General features: G+C 45.0%; 1 protein-coding gene across 2 annotated transcripts in view; it reads left to right on the forward strand.

The window, feature by feature from the left end:
• The first annotated feature begins 1,589 nt into the window (after positions 1-1,589).
• LOC110509309 (epidermal growth factor-like protein 7) overlaps positions 1,590-16,360 on the forward strand; it is a 32,382-nt gene continuing 17,611 nt past the window's right edge. Inside the window, exon 1 of one of the 2 annotated variants that reach the window (XM_036968103.1) lies at positions 1,590-1,870. In XM_036968103.1, coding sequence (XP_036823998.1) covers positions 1,761-1,870 — 110 coding nt within the window. In that variant the 5' untranslated portion in view covers positions 1,590-1,760. The remainder of the gene's footprint in view (positions 1,871-16,360) is intronic. The other variant, XM_036968102.1, reaches the window with a different exon arrangement.

Here is a 16,360-nt window from a genome sequence, read left to right on the forward strand (position 1 = left end):
AGCAGTACGGCTGGTTGGGTTGTGTATCAGAGGACGCATGACATTCAGCCTTCGTCTCTCCCGAGCCCGTACGGGAGTTGTAGCAATGAGACAAGATAGTAGCTACTACAACAATTGGATACCACGAAATTGGGGAGAAAAGGGGGTAAAATTCAAAAAGAAAAAAAGATAAAGACTGAGTAATTCAAATTCATGGGTTTTTGCAGCCAGTGAGTAGCATATGGTCTCTACTGATTTTATACCCAGCCAGTGTGTATGACACGGTGACAGATGAAACACACACTCTCTTTCTTTTCTGGTTCATTGCAGCCACTCAATAGCTTTAGCCACATGTTGTGAGTACACATTATGAGTAATTGTTTAGAGTATTTATGTGCAGCGTGTGTGCGTGCGTCTGTCATTTTGTACACTTAGCATGACAAATGAAGACTGGATGTCAAACTGACTAATCATAACCTCAGCTTCAAAGGAAATAGATGAGAGTGCTCTATCTTTAACATGCTACTGACACACACTTCCCATTTACCTCCAAAAAGTTCTGGACCACATCAAATGAACATTAAATACCGTGTTTCCTCTCCCTCTCAGGCACACATTTATCTGAAAAACACCTCTCAGATCCCATAACTCTCTCACACGTCCTCATCCACCCAGTTGGAGTCAAAGTCAAACATGATGAAAATCAGCAAATTCACCACGAAATCTAAAATATGATTCATAGACTACGTTATGACACGTTTAAGCCAATACAAAATAGAAAGCAGCAATGGAGAGTCCTCATGTGCTCCTGACACCTAATAAGAATGTCAGTGAATACAGCACTCAGCTCTTACCCGGGATCAATGTGTCGTTGTTTCCATATTTCTGTGTTATACTGTCCTCTATTTTATGTATCGCTGTGCTGATGTGACTATATGTTCCGGAGGCTTTTGGAGTGACTGTACAGTATGTTTTGGAGGTGTTGAGAACGACTACAATCATAACTTATAAAGACCGATCCAACTCCAAACAAAAGCACAATAAAAAAAATCCTAAAATGACACCCTCAATGCTTTTGCTTTGACTCGACTTGGAGCAAAAGGTCTCATAAGAGGGCCTAAAATGTACATTTCAACGATAAACTCATTGTGATGGATTATGGTTGCATTGGGACTATTCATTGGTTGTCATTCCGTGTTCTCTGGAACTCTGAACACGAATTATCTGTATTTTCAGTAATAATGTTGCTATGCTGAATTAGCCTCTGTTGTAATGTAATAAAACATTCTGTGGGTTAAAATCTGATGGCTACAGTCCAGGGTTGGGGTCAATTCGAATTGAAGGGAGTCAATTCAGGAAGTAAACTGAAATTCAGTAATTGAAACGATGTAATTAATATATGTGCAATGATTTATTAATTATTAAACAAAAGTTTAAGCTGTAAATTCAAATCACTTCATTGGACGCTTTTTCTTGTCCCTTCAAACTGTCCGTAGGCAGAGAATGCTTGAAAAGGTGATTCACATAGCGGTTTGAGCAGGATGGAGAGTGTTTGTGCAGTAGAAGGGTTTTATCAGCGCGAAACACTCACAGGAATTCCGGTTTGGGATTGTCCATCCAATTCCTGCGTTCCACAGGAAGCTCTGCATAAAAAGCAACTGAAAAACGCCCAAAGGCATTCCATTTTTCGTCAGTCGGTTCACGGGGAGCATCTAGAAATTAGCCGAAGTTTTGTTCTAATAAAAAACCGTGGGTACGAGTTTAAAATAAATTGTGTAACGATGGAAGATTATTCTAAACTGCCTGCCAAGTGGTCGAGGTTGGTTCCTATGGCAGCCTCCATTCATCGCGCGCGCAGAGACGCACAACCACATGACCTCATACTGAGGGGGTAAGGAAAGTTAATTTTTTTCGTTGATCTAAAAAAAAGCTGAATTTATGATAATTTCATTCACTTTTGAAGAAAAAATATATACATATTTTAACTTGTTTGAGTGTGATTTGAAGGGTGTAATTGAGTCATCCTTAGTGCCAGCAGTAAAATGACATTCAGGCCTATTTGGATGTAGCCTGATATTAGATATACATAACCTACCCTAACCTAACCTAACCTAACCTAACCTAACCTTACCCTGGTTCAAAGATGCCACATATCTCCCATCAGGGCCGGCTCTAGCCCTTTGGGGGCCCTAAGCGAGAGTTGGTTGGGGTGCCCCCACACCTCACTACAAAACATTTCAGTGGCCCCCCTCATGATGGTGGAGGAAAACAATTTCTGCAATTCTACACATTTTGCCATGGGGTGGAAAGAAAATGTTACAGTTTTAAAGGTGCAATATGCAGAAATTCTAATAGTTTGCCTAATTCCCGTTTATGTGTCTAAACAAGCAATGTATAGTGTAGAGAATCATTGTACCATCTAAACTGCTGTGAAATATATTTTCAACAACCAAAAATATTGTATTTTCAGCTGTTTGAAGCTGGTGTAAAAAATTGAAAGTAAAAGATGCAAAAACGAAACTTAAGAAATGGAAACGTATAAATAGTGCACATAAAACATATTTACTGCTTCTTAGACTTGCTTTCAATGAGAATGACAGATCTATAACTCACATTTCTATGTGAATTTGGTAGGGTCGCCAGAAAGTAACATATTGCAGCTTTATCGCAATTTTTCTGCAATTCGACAAATCTTGCCATGGGGTGAAGAGAACTTTGCAATTTTACAATGCTCTCTTTCACTTCAACTTTCATGCAATTCTACTCATTTTGCCATGGGGCAGAGAACATTTTAGCAGTTTAACAGCTAATTTCTTGCAATTCTACACATTTTCCCATCGGGTGGAGATAACGTGATGCAGTTTCTAAGCTAATTTCCTGCCATTCTACACATTTTGTAATGACTTATGTCATGTTGATATGATGTCTGAGTGAGAATGACAAATACAATCAATGTGGGCCCCCTGGAAGTCAGGGCCCTTGGTATTCAGCCATTATTACTACAATTTTAGATAGCTGGCTAGCTAGAATAATGCTGCATTCACATGCTATAAATTATAGGAAGCTCCTAGTTCCCAGTGGGAAATTTCACTTGAACTACCCATCTAGAAATGTTTAACTGGCATGGCTAATTGAGTGACGGTCAGTTACTGACATAACAAGTGAAAAACTGCTGGTGCACAACCAAATTTCCAAATTGCACCTGGTGTATTCTACTATTCTTACTCTCACCAGTAAATTGAGCCCCCAACTGAGTTTTATGCCTAAAACCGCTTATGACTGGAACCGGCCCTGACTCCCATAGCAATGGAATCCATTCAGATCAAGCCACAGCCAACTATGATAGAATTCTAAACTATCCATTCACATTAACCATATTAGACTAGGCTACTTTCTTTGCATGCATAACAATTCTATTTGTCACATTATTGATTATCAGCTGATTGCAAAAATATATACATGCTTTTGTTAAATGCCTGTTGTAGTCAGAAACGTGATTTTCATCAGTTTTATATATATTTCCACGCTATGAGGCTGGAATAATACTGTGAAATGGGTGAAAATGATGATAATGCCCGTTTGGCCCCCTCCCCCTGACACCCTGCTGACTCGAGCTAGAGGAGGTGCTGTTTTGGATAGGCTACCTACCCCCAAATGCGCGCTTTGACGTTAGGCTACTTACTCATAGAGACCTAACCTGCATGTGAGCTCACATGAGTGAGATATTACTACTTGGCTATAAACACAGGACGAGTCATATGGGTTGCTTACTACTCAAGCGAGTGGAATATAACTTTCTGTTGAGGATTTCGTCTTATACAGAAAGGGTTTTCTGTTTTGCTGGGAATATCACATTTTGGTAAAGAGAACAGTGTGTGGCTACTTGGCTGCACATGGAACAGTTGTGAGTTTTGTGATTGGATTTGACAACATTTTACAAAAAAAGCCCAGTGGAATAAGTATTCAGAGAACTTGCTTGTGAGTTGCACGTTTTTATTTCTTTTCAGTCCATTACGCACATTCAAAACCAGTATGCATGCACTCACCTCCGTTTCGTTTTGATATGGACATAGCCAGCCTGCTACAGATTTTCCGGGGCAATAATTGAGTTGCACTGTGACTATTAATCAATATCGATAACTTTAGCGTATTGTTGTATTGAGAGGAGGATAGGATGTCATTCTCTCTCTCGCTCTGTGTGTGCGTCTGTGCCCACGTGTAAGTGCGTGCGTGCATGTATGCCAGAGTGAGAAAGAAAGAAAGAAAGAGCGCAAGAGCATCTCTGGCTGAGGCAAGTTTGCGGTGTGTGATCTAATGATTAAAGTATTGTAAAACACTGCCGTCTTTTGGCCACTGTACGAAATGTGTCACTTGTGCCAACTGCTTTATTACCATGATGCCTTGACTAGACCAGGGCAATGAGGGCGCATGCTCTATCCATTTACTGTGTTGGCATAGCTGGTCTTGAATTTGACTACCAATCTCATTTGCAGCAATAACACTATTTTTATTTCTCAGCTAGATCAATATTTAACTGAGCTCAGGGCACTTGATTATCCCATTCATCAGTCCAGGTGTAGCTGTTCAGTTTTGTTTTGCTTGGCCATGTCTGATTTAACTCAGAGTAGTGTGTTCTCGGCTAGGGAGAATTTTGGTTAGATGGTGCTTTGTGTGAACTGAGATTCAACCTACATGTGTATTTTAGGGCTCCATTCAGGGCAGGGAGATACACAGAAGTTATCAGTCAGAGTCAAGGGCTTTGAATTGCTGTAGGATTCTGCCAGTTTCAAATCCCCACCTCATGCACTCACACACACATCCCCAGGGTTAGTGACATCAACCTCTTAAATAATCCATTCAGGAAGGTAGAGGTGTGTGCTCTTCACCCTACAACTCACTCACTTTTTTTCACTGTACCTGGAAACGGCAGTAAATGTTTGTGCTGCCCTTGTCCTCCCCACCGTTCCACTACCATCCCCTCTCTCCCCTCGAGGAGAGACCCTCAGACACAGTGGTGATAGTCTGTCTTCCCACCCACCCCACCTCCATAGCCCCTCCTTTGGCCCAGCCTTGGTAACCCCCTGACAGGCACATTGTGTAAGCTGATCCTACTGTCTGGTCTGTAGCCATTAGAGAGATATCCTCCCCTCTACACAGGGCTCCATAGAGCCTCGCCCCTTTTCAGACACACACTTAGACAGATAGACAGACAGACACAGCCTCCAGGTCTCCTCTACACTCCACTCTCAAACACTATCATCATCTGTCTGTCTGTCAGCATAGACCTCATTGCACCCTCTCTAGCTGGGTGTGGTCACCTGGGGCTGGGACACAACCAGGACGAGAGAGGTGGAAGGGGGCACTGAGATATTGGGCTATATATGGGGGAAGGGAAAGTGTTTTTTAATTGGTATTCATTGCCTGGATGACTTTCCCATTTAGTTCTTTATCACCTGTGGAGTGGAGTGTCATGTTGAGTCTGTTGTACAGGTAGAGTGAACCCAGGCATTAGCTGCTTGGCTCAGTATATTTCTAGAGGAGATTATGTTTGTCAAAAATATTGTATGGAAGTGCCAGAGTTGTGGATTCAATTAATGAATCCCCAAAATCACTCTTTGGCTTCCAAGCAAACAACTATTTCTTCAACCAGTGTGACATCCATTCTACCAATTTAAAGTCAGCAAACATATACGCAGATGTACAGTACCAGTCAACTTTGGACACACCTACTCACACCTACTCATTTGTCTTTATTTTTTTAAATGTTCTACATTGTAGAATAATAGTGAAGACATCAAAACTATGAAATAACACATATGGAATCATGTAGTAACCAAAGAAGTGTTAAACAAATCAAAAAATATATTTGATATTTGAGATTATTAAAAATAGCCACCCTTTGCCTTGATGACAGCTTTGTACACTCTTGGCATTCTCTCTTCCACAACTTAACTATCTTCTCATACCAACCCTACCTTGTCACAAGACAACTGATTGGCTCAAACGCATTAAGAAGGAAAGAAATTTCACAAATTACCTTTTAACAAGGCACACCTGTTAATTGAAATGCATTCCAGGTGACTACCTAATGAAGCTGGTTGAGAGAATGCCAAGAGTGTGCAAGCTGTCATCAAGGCAAAGGGTGGCTACTTTGAATAATCTCAAATATAAAATATATTTTGATTTGGTTAACACTTTTTTGGTTACTACATTATTCCATATGTGTTATGTTATAGTTTTGATGTCTTCACTATTATTCTTCAATGTAGAAAATAGTAAAAATAATGAAAAACCCTTGAATGAGTAGGTGTATCCAAACTTTTGACTGGTACTGTATCTCGCCCAAAGAGGTTGTTACTGTATATGTCCTGTACTGTATTCCCTTTAGGGAGTGTGACTCAGACTATTGGAAGCAGTAACCATTCTCAAAGCCTTACATGACCTACAATCTAATCATCAGCGTTACGGCCTGCCAGCAACAAGGCAAAGCTGTGATAGCTGCACACCCTAAGGTCTTCTTTGATACTTCAGAATTTCATTGATCTACTCTAAAGATAAGACACACACACACACACACACACACACACACGCACACACGCAAGCCCCTGTCTCCCAAAGTGCCCCCCTGCAGAGCAGACTGGAGTTATTGACTATACAGGGATTGTAACATACTCTGTTTCACGGATACATGGCTCTCTCGGGATATATTGGCTTTGACCATCCAGCTAGCTGGACAGGAATAATTAACTCTCAGGGAAGAAGAAAGGCGGAGGTGTATGTTTCATGGTTAACTACTCATGGTGTGATTGTGATAACAAACAGAAACTCAAGTCCTTTTGTTCTCCCGACCTAGAATACCTCACAATCAAATTCCAACCGTATTACCTCCCAAGATAATTATCTTCGGTTATAGTCACAGCCGTGTATATTCCCCCTCAAGCCGATACCACAACTTGCCCTCAAAGAACATCACTGGACTTTATGCAAACTGGAAAACACATATATTGTAGCTGGGGATTTTAACAAAGCAAATTTGAGGAAAATGCTACCGAAGTTCTACCAACACATTGGCTGTAGCCCTCGCTCTGAGAAAACAGACCACTGCTACTCAGCTTTTCGAAATGCGTACAAGGCCCTCCCCAGCCCTCTCTTTGGCAAATCTGATCACGACTCAATTTTTCTCCTCCCTTCCTATAGGCAGAAACTCAAACAGGAAGTACTCGTGCTAAGGACTATTCAACGCTGGTCTGACCAATTGGAGTCCATGCTTGAAGATGGTTTTGATCATGCGGACTGGGATATGATCTGGGTAGCCTCTGAGCATCAACGAATACACGGATACGGTGACTGAGTTCATCAGGAAGTGTATAGGAGATGTTGTACCCACTGTGACTTTTAAAACCTGCCATAATCAAAAACTGTGGATAAATGGCAGCATTCGCGCAAAACTGAAAGCGTGAACCACCGCATTTAAACATGTCAAGGTGACCGGGAATATGGCAGAATACAAACAGTGTAGTTATTCCCTCCGTAAGGCAATCAACCGGGCAAACCGTCAGTATAGAGACAGAGTGGAGTCGCAATTCAACGGCTCAGACACGGGACGTATGTTGCAGTGTCTACAGGCAATCACGGACTACAAAGTGAATACCTGCCACATCGCGGACAAGGACTGTGGGCTCTCCTGCTCCGTGGCCGACGTGAGTAAGATATTTAAGCGTGTTAACCCACGGCATCCCTAGCCGCGTCCTCAGAGCATGCTTCGGACCAGCTGGCCGGAGTGTTTACGGACATATTCAATCTCTCCCTGTCCCAGTCTGCTGTCCCCACTTGCTTCAAGATGTTCACCATTGTTCCTGTACCCAAGAAAGCAAAGGTAACTGAATGAAATTACTATCACCCCGTATCACTGACTTCTGTCATCATGAAGTGCTCTGAGAGGCTAGTTAAGGAACATATCACCTCTACCTTACCTGACAAGCTAGACCCACTTCAATTTGCTTACCGCCCCACTAGATCCATAGACGATGCAATCGCCATTGCACTGCACACTTTCCTATCCCATTTGGACAAGAGAAATACCTATGTAAGAATGCAGTTCATTTACTATAGCTCAGCCTTCAACACCATAGTACCCTCCAAGCCTATCATTAAACTCGGGGCCCTGGGTCTGAACCCCGCCCTATGCAACTGTGTCCTGTACTTCCTGACGTGCCGCCCCCAGGTGGTGAAGGTAGGAAACAACACATCCACTTCGCTGATCCTCAACACAGGGGCCCCACAACGCTGCGTGCACAGCCCCCTCCTGTACTCCATGTTCACCCATGACTGCGTGACCACGCACGCCTCCAACTCAATCATCAAGTTTGCAGACGACACAACAGTAGTAGGCCTGATTGCCAACAATGACAAGACAGGGGGAAGGTGAAGGGGTGTGGTGCTAGGAAAATAACCGCTCACTCAATGTCGACAAAACAAAGGAGCTGATCGCCCCTATCCATAACGACAGGACCACAGTGGAGCAGGTGGAAAGTTTCAAGTTCCTCAGCGTACACATCACTAACGATCTGAAGTAGTTCACCCACACGGACAGGACAGTGTGGTGAAGAAGGCGCTACAGCGCCTCTTCAACTTCAGGAGGCTGAAGAAATTTGGCTTGGCACCTAAAACCCTCACAAACCTTTACAGAAGCACAACTGACAGCATCATGTAGATCTGTATCACTGCCTGGCACCGCCCGCAACCGCAGGGCTCTCCAGAGGGTGGGGGGTCTGCCCACGCGTCACCAGGGGAAAACTACCTGCCCTCCAGGACATCTACAGCACCCAATGTCACAGGAAAGCCAAAATGATCATCAAGGACAACAACCACCCGAGCCACTGCATGTTCACCCCACTATCATCTAGAAGGCAAGGTCAGTACAGGTGCATCAAAGCTGGGGCCGAGAGACTGACAGCTTCTATCTCAAGGCCATCAGACTGTTAAATAGCCATCACTAGGAGGCTTCCACCCGGTTACGTAACCCTGCACCGTAAAGTCTGCTGCCCTATATACATACAGTTGAAGTCGGAAGTTTACTTACACTTAGGTTGGAGTCATTGAAACTCATTTTTCAACCACTCCACAAATTTCTTATTAACAAACCATAGTTTTGGCAAGTCGGTTTAGATGACTACTTTGTGCATGACACAATACATTTTTCCAACAATTGTTTACAGACAGATTATTTCAATTAGAATTCACTGTATCACAATTCCAGTGGGTCAGAAGATTACATACACTAAGTTGACTGTGCCTAGAAACAGCTAGGAAAATTATAGTAAATTATGTCATGGCTTTAGAAGCTTCTGATAGGCTAATTGACATCATTTCAGTCAATTGGAGGTGTACCTGTGGATGTATTTCAAGGCCTACCTTCAAACTCAGTGCCTCTTTGCTTGACATCATGAGAAAATCAAAAGAAATCAGCCAAGACCTCAGGAAAATAATTGTAGACCTCCACAAGTCTGGTTCATCCTTGTGAGCAATTTCCAAATGCCTGAAGGTACCATGTTCATCTGTACAAACAATAGTACGCAAGTATAAATACCATGGGTGTAACGGTTTTCTTGATGAGAAGGAGAGTCGGACCAAAATGCGGCGTGTCTATTGCAATCCATGTTTAATGAAGTAACACACTAAACACAAACACTATCAAAACAATAAACTTAACGAAAACCGAAACAGCCTATACTTGTGTAACCTAACACAGAACAATGACATCAGGACACTAAGGACAATCACCCACGACAAACTCAAAGAATATGGCTGCCTAAATATGGTTCCCAATCAGAGACAACGATAAACACCTGCCTCTGATTGAGAACCACTTCAGACAGCCATAGACTTAGCTAGAACACCCCACTAGCTACAATCCCCATACATACACACCACATACAAAAACCCATGCCACACCCTGGCCTGACCAAATAAATAAAGATAAACATAAAATACTTTGACCAGGGTGTGACAGAACCCCCCCCCCTAAGGTGCGGACTCCCGAACGCACCTCAAAACAATAGGGAGGGTCCGGGTGGGCGTCTGTCCATGGTGGCGGCTCCGGCGCGGGACGTGGACCCCACTCAATCAATGTCTTAGTCCCTTCTCCTCGCGTCCCTGGATAGTCCACCCTCGCCGCCGACCATGGCCTAGTAGTCCTCACCCAGAACCCCACTGGACTGAGGAGCAGATCGGGACTGAGGGGCAGCTCGGGACTGAGGCAGCTCGGAACTGAGGGGAAGCTCAGGAGTGAGAGGAAGCTCAGGAGTGAGAGGAAGCTCAGGAGTGAGAGGAAGCTCAGGCAGGTTGATGAATCTACCAGAACCTGGCTGACTGGCAGATCTGGAAGAGTCTGGTCGACTGGCAGATCTGGAAGAGTCTGGTCGACTGGCAGATCTGGAAGAGTCTGGTCGACTGGCAGATCTGGAAGAGTCTGGTCGACTGGCAGATCTGGAAGAGTCTGGTCGACTGGCAGATCTGGAAGAGTCTGGTTGACTGGCAGATCTGGAAGAGTCTGGTCGACTGGCAGCTCCATGCTGACTGGCTGCTCCATGCTGACTGGCAGCTCTGGCTGCTCCATGCTGACTGGCTGCTCCATGCTGACTGGCAGCTCTGGCTGCTCCATGCTGACTGGCTGCTCCATGCTGACTGGCAGCTCCATGATGACTGGCAGCTCTGGCTGCTCCATGCTGACTGGCTGCTCCATGCTGACTGGCAGCTCTGGCTGCTCCATGCTGACTGGCTGCTCCATGCTGACTGGCAGCTCTGGCTGCTCCATGCTGACTGGCTGCTCTGGCTGCTCCATGCTGACTGGCTGCTCCATGCTGACTGGCGGCCCTGGCTGCTCCATGCTGACTGGCGGCCCTGGCTGCTCCATGCTGACTGGCGGCCCTGGCTGCTCCATACTGACTGGCGGCCCTGGCTGCTCCATGCTGACTGGCGGCCCTGGCTGCTCCATGCTGACTGGCGGCCCTGGCTGCTCCATGCTAACTGGCAGCTCTGGCGGCTCCTTGCAGACTGGCAGCTCTGGCGGCTCCTTGCAGACTGGCAGCTTTGGCGGCATCCTGCAGACAGGCAGCTCTGGCGGCTCCTTGCAGACTGGCAGCTCCTTGCAGACTGGCAGCTCTATGCAGACTGGCAGCTCCTTGCAGACTGGCAGCTCCTTGCAGACTGGCAGTTCTGAACAGGCGGGAGACTCCGGCAGCGCTGTAGAGAAGGAAGGCTCTAACAGCGCTAAACAGGCGGGAGACTCCGACAGCGCTGGAGAGGAGGAGGGCTCCGACAGCGCTGGACAGGCGAGGCGCACTGTAGGCCTGATGCGTGGTGCTGGCACTGGTGGTACTGGGCCGAGGACACGCACAGGAAGCCTGGTGCGGGGAGCTGCTACCGGAGGGCTGGGGTGTGGAGGTGGCACAGGATGGGTTAGACCGTGAAGGCGTACTGGAGATCTTGAGAGCGGTGCTGGCACAGGACGTGCAAGGCTAGGGAGGTGCACAGGAGGCCTGGTACGTGAGACTGGCACCATCTTCACCAGCCGACTAACACGCACCTCAGGACGAGTATGGAGCGCTGACCCAGGTGCCATCAAATCCCCGACACGCTCCGTCGGGCGAATTCCATGTTTAAAACACCAACACAGCAACTCCCTCATTTCTCTCTCCTCCAATTTCCCCATTAACTCCTTCACAGTCTCTGTTTCGCTCACCTCCAACACCGGCTCTGGTTCTGGTCTCCTCATTGGCTCCTCACGATAAACAGGGAGAGTTGGCTCAGGTCTGGCTCCTGACTCTGCCACACTCTCCCTGAGCCCCCCCCCAAGAAATTTTTGGGGCTGACTATGGGGCCTCCGTCCGCGCCGCCTTGCTTGCTTCGCAAACTCCATTCTCCTATATCCTTCCGCGCACTGCTCCATCGAATCCCAGGCGGGCTCCGGCACTCTCCCTGGGTCGACCGCCCACCTGTCTATCTCCTCCCAAGAAGTATAGTCCATACTGTACTCCACTTTGGGCTGTTCCTGCCTGTTGACACGCTGCTTGGTCACTTTGTGGTGGGTGATTCTGTAACGGTTTTCTTGATGAGAAGGAGAGTCGGACCAAAATGCGGCGTGTCTATTGCAATCCATGTTTAATGAAGTAACACACTAAACACAAACACTATCAAAACAATAAACTTAACGAAAACCGAAACAGCCTATACTTGTGTAACCTAACACAGAACAATGACATCAGGACACTAAGGACAATCACCCACGACAAACTCAAAGAATATGGCTGCCTAAATATGGTTCCCAATCAGAGACAACGATAAACACCTGCCTCTGATTGAGAACCACTTCAGACAGCCATAGACTTAGCTAGAACACCCCACTAGCTACAATCCCCATACATACACACCACATACAAAAACCCATGCCACACCCTGGCCTGACCAAATAAATAAAGATAAACATAAAATACTTTGACCAGGGTGTGACAATGGGACCACGCAGCTGTCATACCGCTCAGGAAGGAGAGGCGTTCTGTCTCCTAGAGATGAACGTACTTTGGTGCGAAAAGTGCAATTCAATCCCAGAACAACAGCAAAGGACCTTGTGAAGATGCTGGAGGAAACACGTACAAAAGTATCTATATCCACAGTAAAACGAGTCCTATATCGACATATATCGACAGTAAAAAGAATCCTATATCGTCCTATATCAACAAGGCCGCTCAGCAAGGAAGAAGCCACTGCTCCAAAACCACCATAAAAAGCCAGATTACGGTTTGCAAATGCACATGGGGACAAAGATTCTACTTTTTGGAGAAATGTCCTCTGGTCTGATGAAATAAAAATAGAACCGTTTGGCCATAATGACCATCGTTATGTTTGGAGGAAAAAGGGGGAGGCTTGCAAGCCGACGAACACCATCCCAACCGTGAAGCACGGGGGTGGCAGCATCATGTTGCTTTGCTGCAGGAGGGACTGGTGCGCTTCACAAAATAGATGGCATCATGAGGATGGAAAATGATATGGATATATTGAAGCAACATCTCAAAACATCAGTCAGGAAGTTAAAGCTTGGTCGCAGATGGGTCTTCCAAATGGACAATGACCCCAAGCATACTTCCAAAGTTGTGGTAAAATGGCTTAAGGACAACAAAGTCAAGGTATTGGAGTGGCCATCACAAATCCCTGACCTCAGTCCTATAGAACATTTGTGGGCAGAACTGAAAAAGCGTGTGCGAGCAAGGAGGCCTAGGAACCTGACTCTGTTACACCAGCTCTGTCAGGAGGAATGGGCCAAAATTCACGCAACTTATTGTGGGAAGCTTGTGGAAGGCTACCCGAAACGTTTGACCCAAGTTAAACCATTTAAAGGCAATGCTACCAAATACTAATTGAGTGTATGTAAACGTCTGACCCACTGTGAATGTGATGAAAGAAATAAAAGCTGAAATAAATAATTCTCTCTACTATTATTCTGACATTTCACATTCTTAAAATAAAGTGGTGATCCTAAGTGATCTAAGACAGGGTATTTTTACTACGATTAAATATCTGGAATTGTGAAAAACTGAGTTTAAATGTATTTGGCTGAGGTGTATATAAACTTCTGACTTCAACTGTAAACTTTAAATCAATGGGCACTTTAATAATGGGACACTAGTCACTTTAATAATGTTTACATATCTTTGCTTTACTCATCTCATATGTATATACTGTACTCTATTATACTGCATCTAACAATTCACAACAAAACACACAATAAACACAACCCTAAAAGTAAAAGAATGGAATTACAGAATACATAAATATTAGGATGAGCAATGTCTCCGACATTGAGCAAAAGTAGTGCACTATATAGGAAACAGGGAGCCATTTGGGATGCAGTGTAAGGCTGGAAGTGCCGCTAAGCCCTGAGACAACAGTCACCGTGTCCGACATTGCTCATCCTAATTTATGTATTTCTTAATTCCATTCTTTTACTTTTAGGGTTGTGTTTATTGTGTGTTTTGTTGTGAATTGTTAGACAGTACTGCACTGTTGGAGCTACAAACACAAGCATTTCGCTACAACCGCAACAACATCTGCTAATCATGGGTATGTGACTGATTTGATTTGATACTCTGCCATAGCTGTGACGATTTGTGAATGAACACAGGCTGAGTAAGGTTTGCCTGTCGGCTCTCTGGGCGTGGAGCCTGTAGAGGATCAGAGAGACATGCACACTGTCAGCCAGGGCTTAGCGGGCACTTCCAGCCTTACTCTACATCCCAAATGGCTCCCTGTTTCCTATATAGTGCACTACTTTTGCCCATGGCTCATAGGTTTGTAGTAAAAAGTGGTGCACGGTGCACTGTATAGAGAATATTTGGGACGCAGGCTACCTCATTGTTACCTGTCAGGCTAGCTGCTAGCCCAAGCCCAAGGCTAAGAGCAACCCTTCAGGGTAACATTAGTATAATGCTATAGGCTAGAAAACCCAAGGCCCCTGCCTATAGGATCAACTCCAGGTTAACTGTAGTGCCATCGTACTACTCTCTTAGAGGCTAAATCAACTTTCAGAGTCAGAGTACCCCCTTCTCTTCTGAAGGTTAACCAAACTCCTGCTTTTGCTCTCCATACATCTAACGGAGTAAGGGAGCAAGGAAGAGAGTATGGGCCAGAGCTGGAGGGAGATCTATCTTCACTTTATGTTCTGAGAGACGACTCAGTGTGAGTTCAGCACTGCCTCACACAGGATGTATGTGTTTGTGTGTGTGTGCGTTGGTTCGTGCTTATGTTTGTATGTGTGTGCATGTTGCCTTGGTGAGGGTGTGGGTCAATAGACAATATAACAGAGCTATAAAAATGTACTGAGTAATGGGGGGGTTAATGCACCCATGGCACCCATGATGCCACTATCCATGATGCCACCTCTCTCCCTGTGGCCCTGGCTGTGGTGTGGCGTGACTGATAAACTGTCCTCTAATTAACGGTCCTCATCATTCTGCGACCGTAGGGGTCCAGCGCCAGTCTACATAATGGGGGTTAGCAGGGAACGTTAACATTAACCCAGCAGAGAGAAAGGTCAATGTTTATACACATACACAGACAAAGACGCACTCGCACACACACACACACACATACACTCACAACCTACCGCCTTGAGCATCTGACAAACAACCTAGCTCAGACGCAGTGCATAAAGCACAAACATGGCTCATAGCATCTTTACAGTTAGTCGTGAACTGTATTCTGAGTGGAAGAGGTATAGTAACCAAAGTGCTAAATCTGGTTACTGTACCCCATACCTATCGTCTGAACTCCTTCACTTTTACGACCGCCATGTTTAAAAACAAACCACCAAGGAAGTACACTCAAATCTATTTTAAACAAAGCTCGGGGGGGGGGGTCGTTATACGTCAATAACTGGGTTGATTACGTTAAGCTTTTCAAGATGAGGGGCTCTGTCGTTCATACAAATAGCTGCGGTAGGGAGACGAGAGTCACGTAACAAACAGAAGAGAACATGCATAGCTACATGCTATGAATATAGTGAAAATATGACCTGTTGTGAGTGTAGTGAATGTTGAACGAGTCATTTGAAGTCAAGTGAAATGAATTTCAGTGCTGCTATGTTAATCACTGCCACAATTTTTATAGTACAGTGGAGAGAGTCTTACTGTTCTTCTGAGTCTCTGACTTTACCTCTTTCTCTCGCTCTTTCTTTCTCTGCGTGTGCGTGCGTGTGTGTTTGTGTGTGTGCTTGTACAACCCCATTCCATTACAACGTTATAATGTAGTAACAGAGCCATACCCTTCACTGCAGATTTCAACTTTGCACAGTATTACAACAGTATGTGTATCAGCTGTTTTAACGCAAAGTTTTACATTGTCCACGTTCTGTCACTCCAGAACTTTATTTGCAGTAAGTCTGTAACTTCTCAACGTGCTCAACCCTACCTGCCCTTTAAAGCTAATTGTTTATGACTAAGCTGTGTAGGAGGTTTGAAATCTGGACTTTGAGACTGTTTAATGTCCTCTATCCGGATGTTTGACTGCAGCACTTCATCTAATGGTCTCTAATGCTTTCTAACTCAGGGTAGCTCGGGGTAAAGCTCTTGAGATTTTGGAGGAGTGAGAGGGGAGGAGGAGGAGGGTGGCTTTAGTGTTCTCGCTGACACGACACAGCTAAACAGCATGACAGCTTTCATTGGTCAGAGTGAGTCTATCTCAAGTGGCCCATATGCTGCCATAGAGGCACAGTATGTTTGCTTGGAATGGTGTGGGAACTGATTTTAGGAGTGTTTTTAGGAGATGGATTGCCATGAATTTGAATATGAATGAGTGTTCCAAAAACACGCTTTCATGTGATCACGCG

This window comes from Oncorhynchus mykiss, chromosome Y (assembly GCF_013265735.2).
Source record: "Oncorhynchus mykiss isolate Arlee chromosome Y, USDA_OmykA_1.1, whole genome shotgun sequence".
Lineage (NCBI taxonomy): Eukaryota > Metazoa > Chordata > Actinopteri > Salmoniformes > Salmonidae > Oncorhynchus > Oncorhynchus mykiss.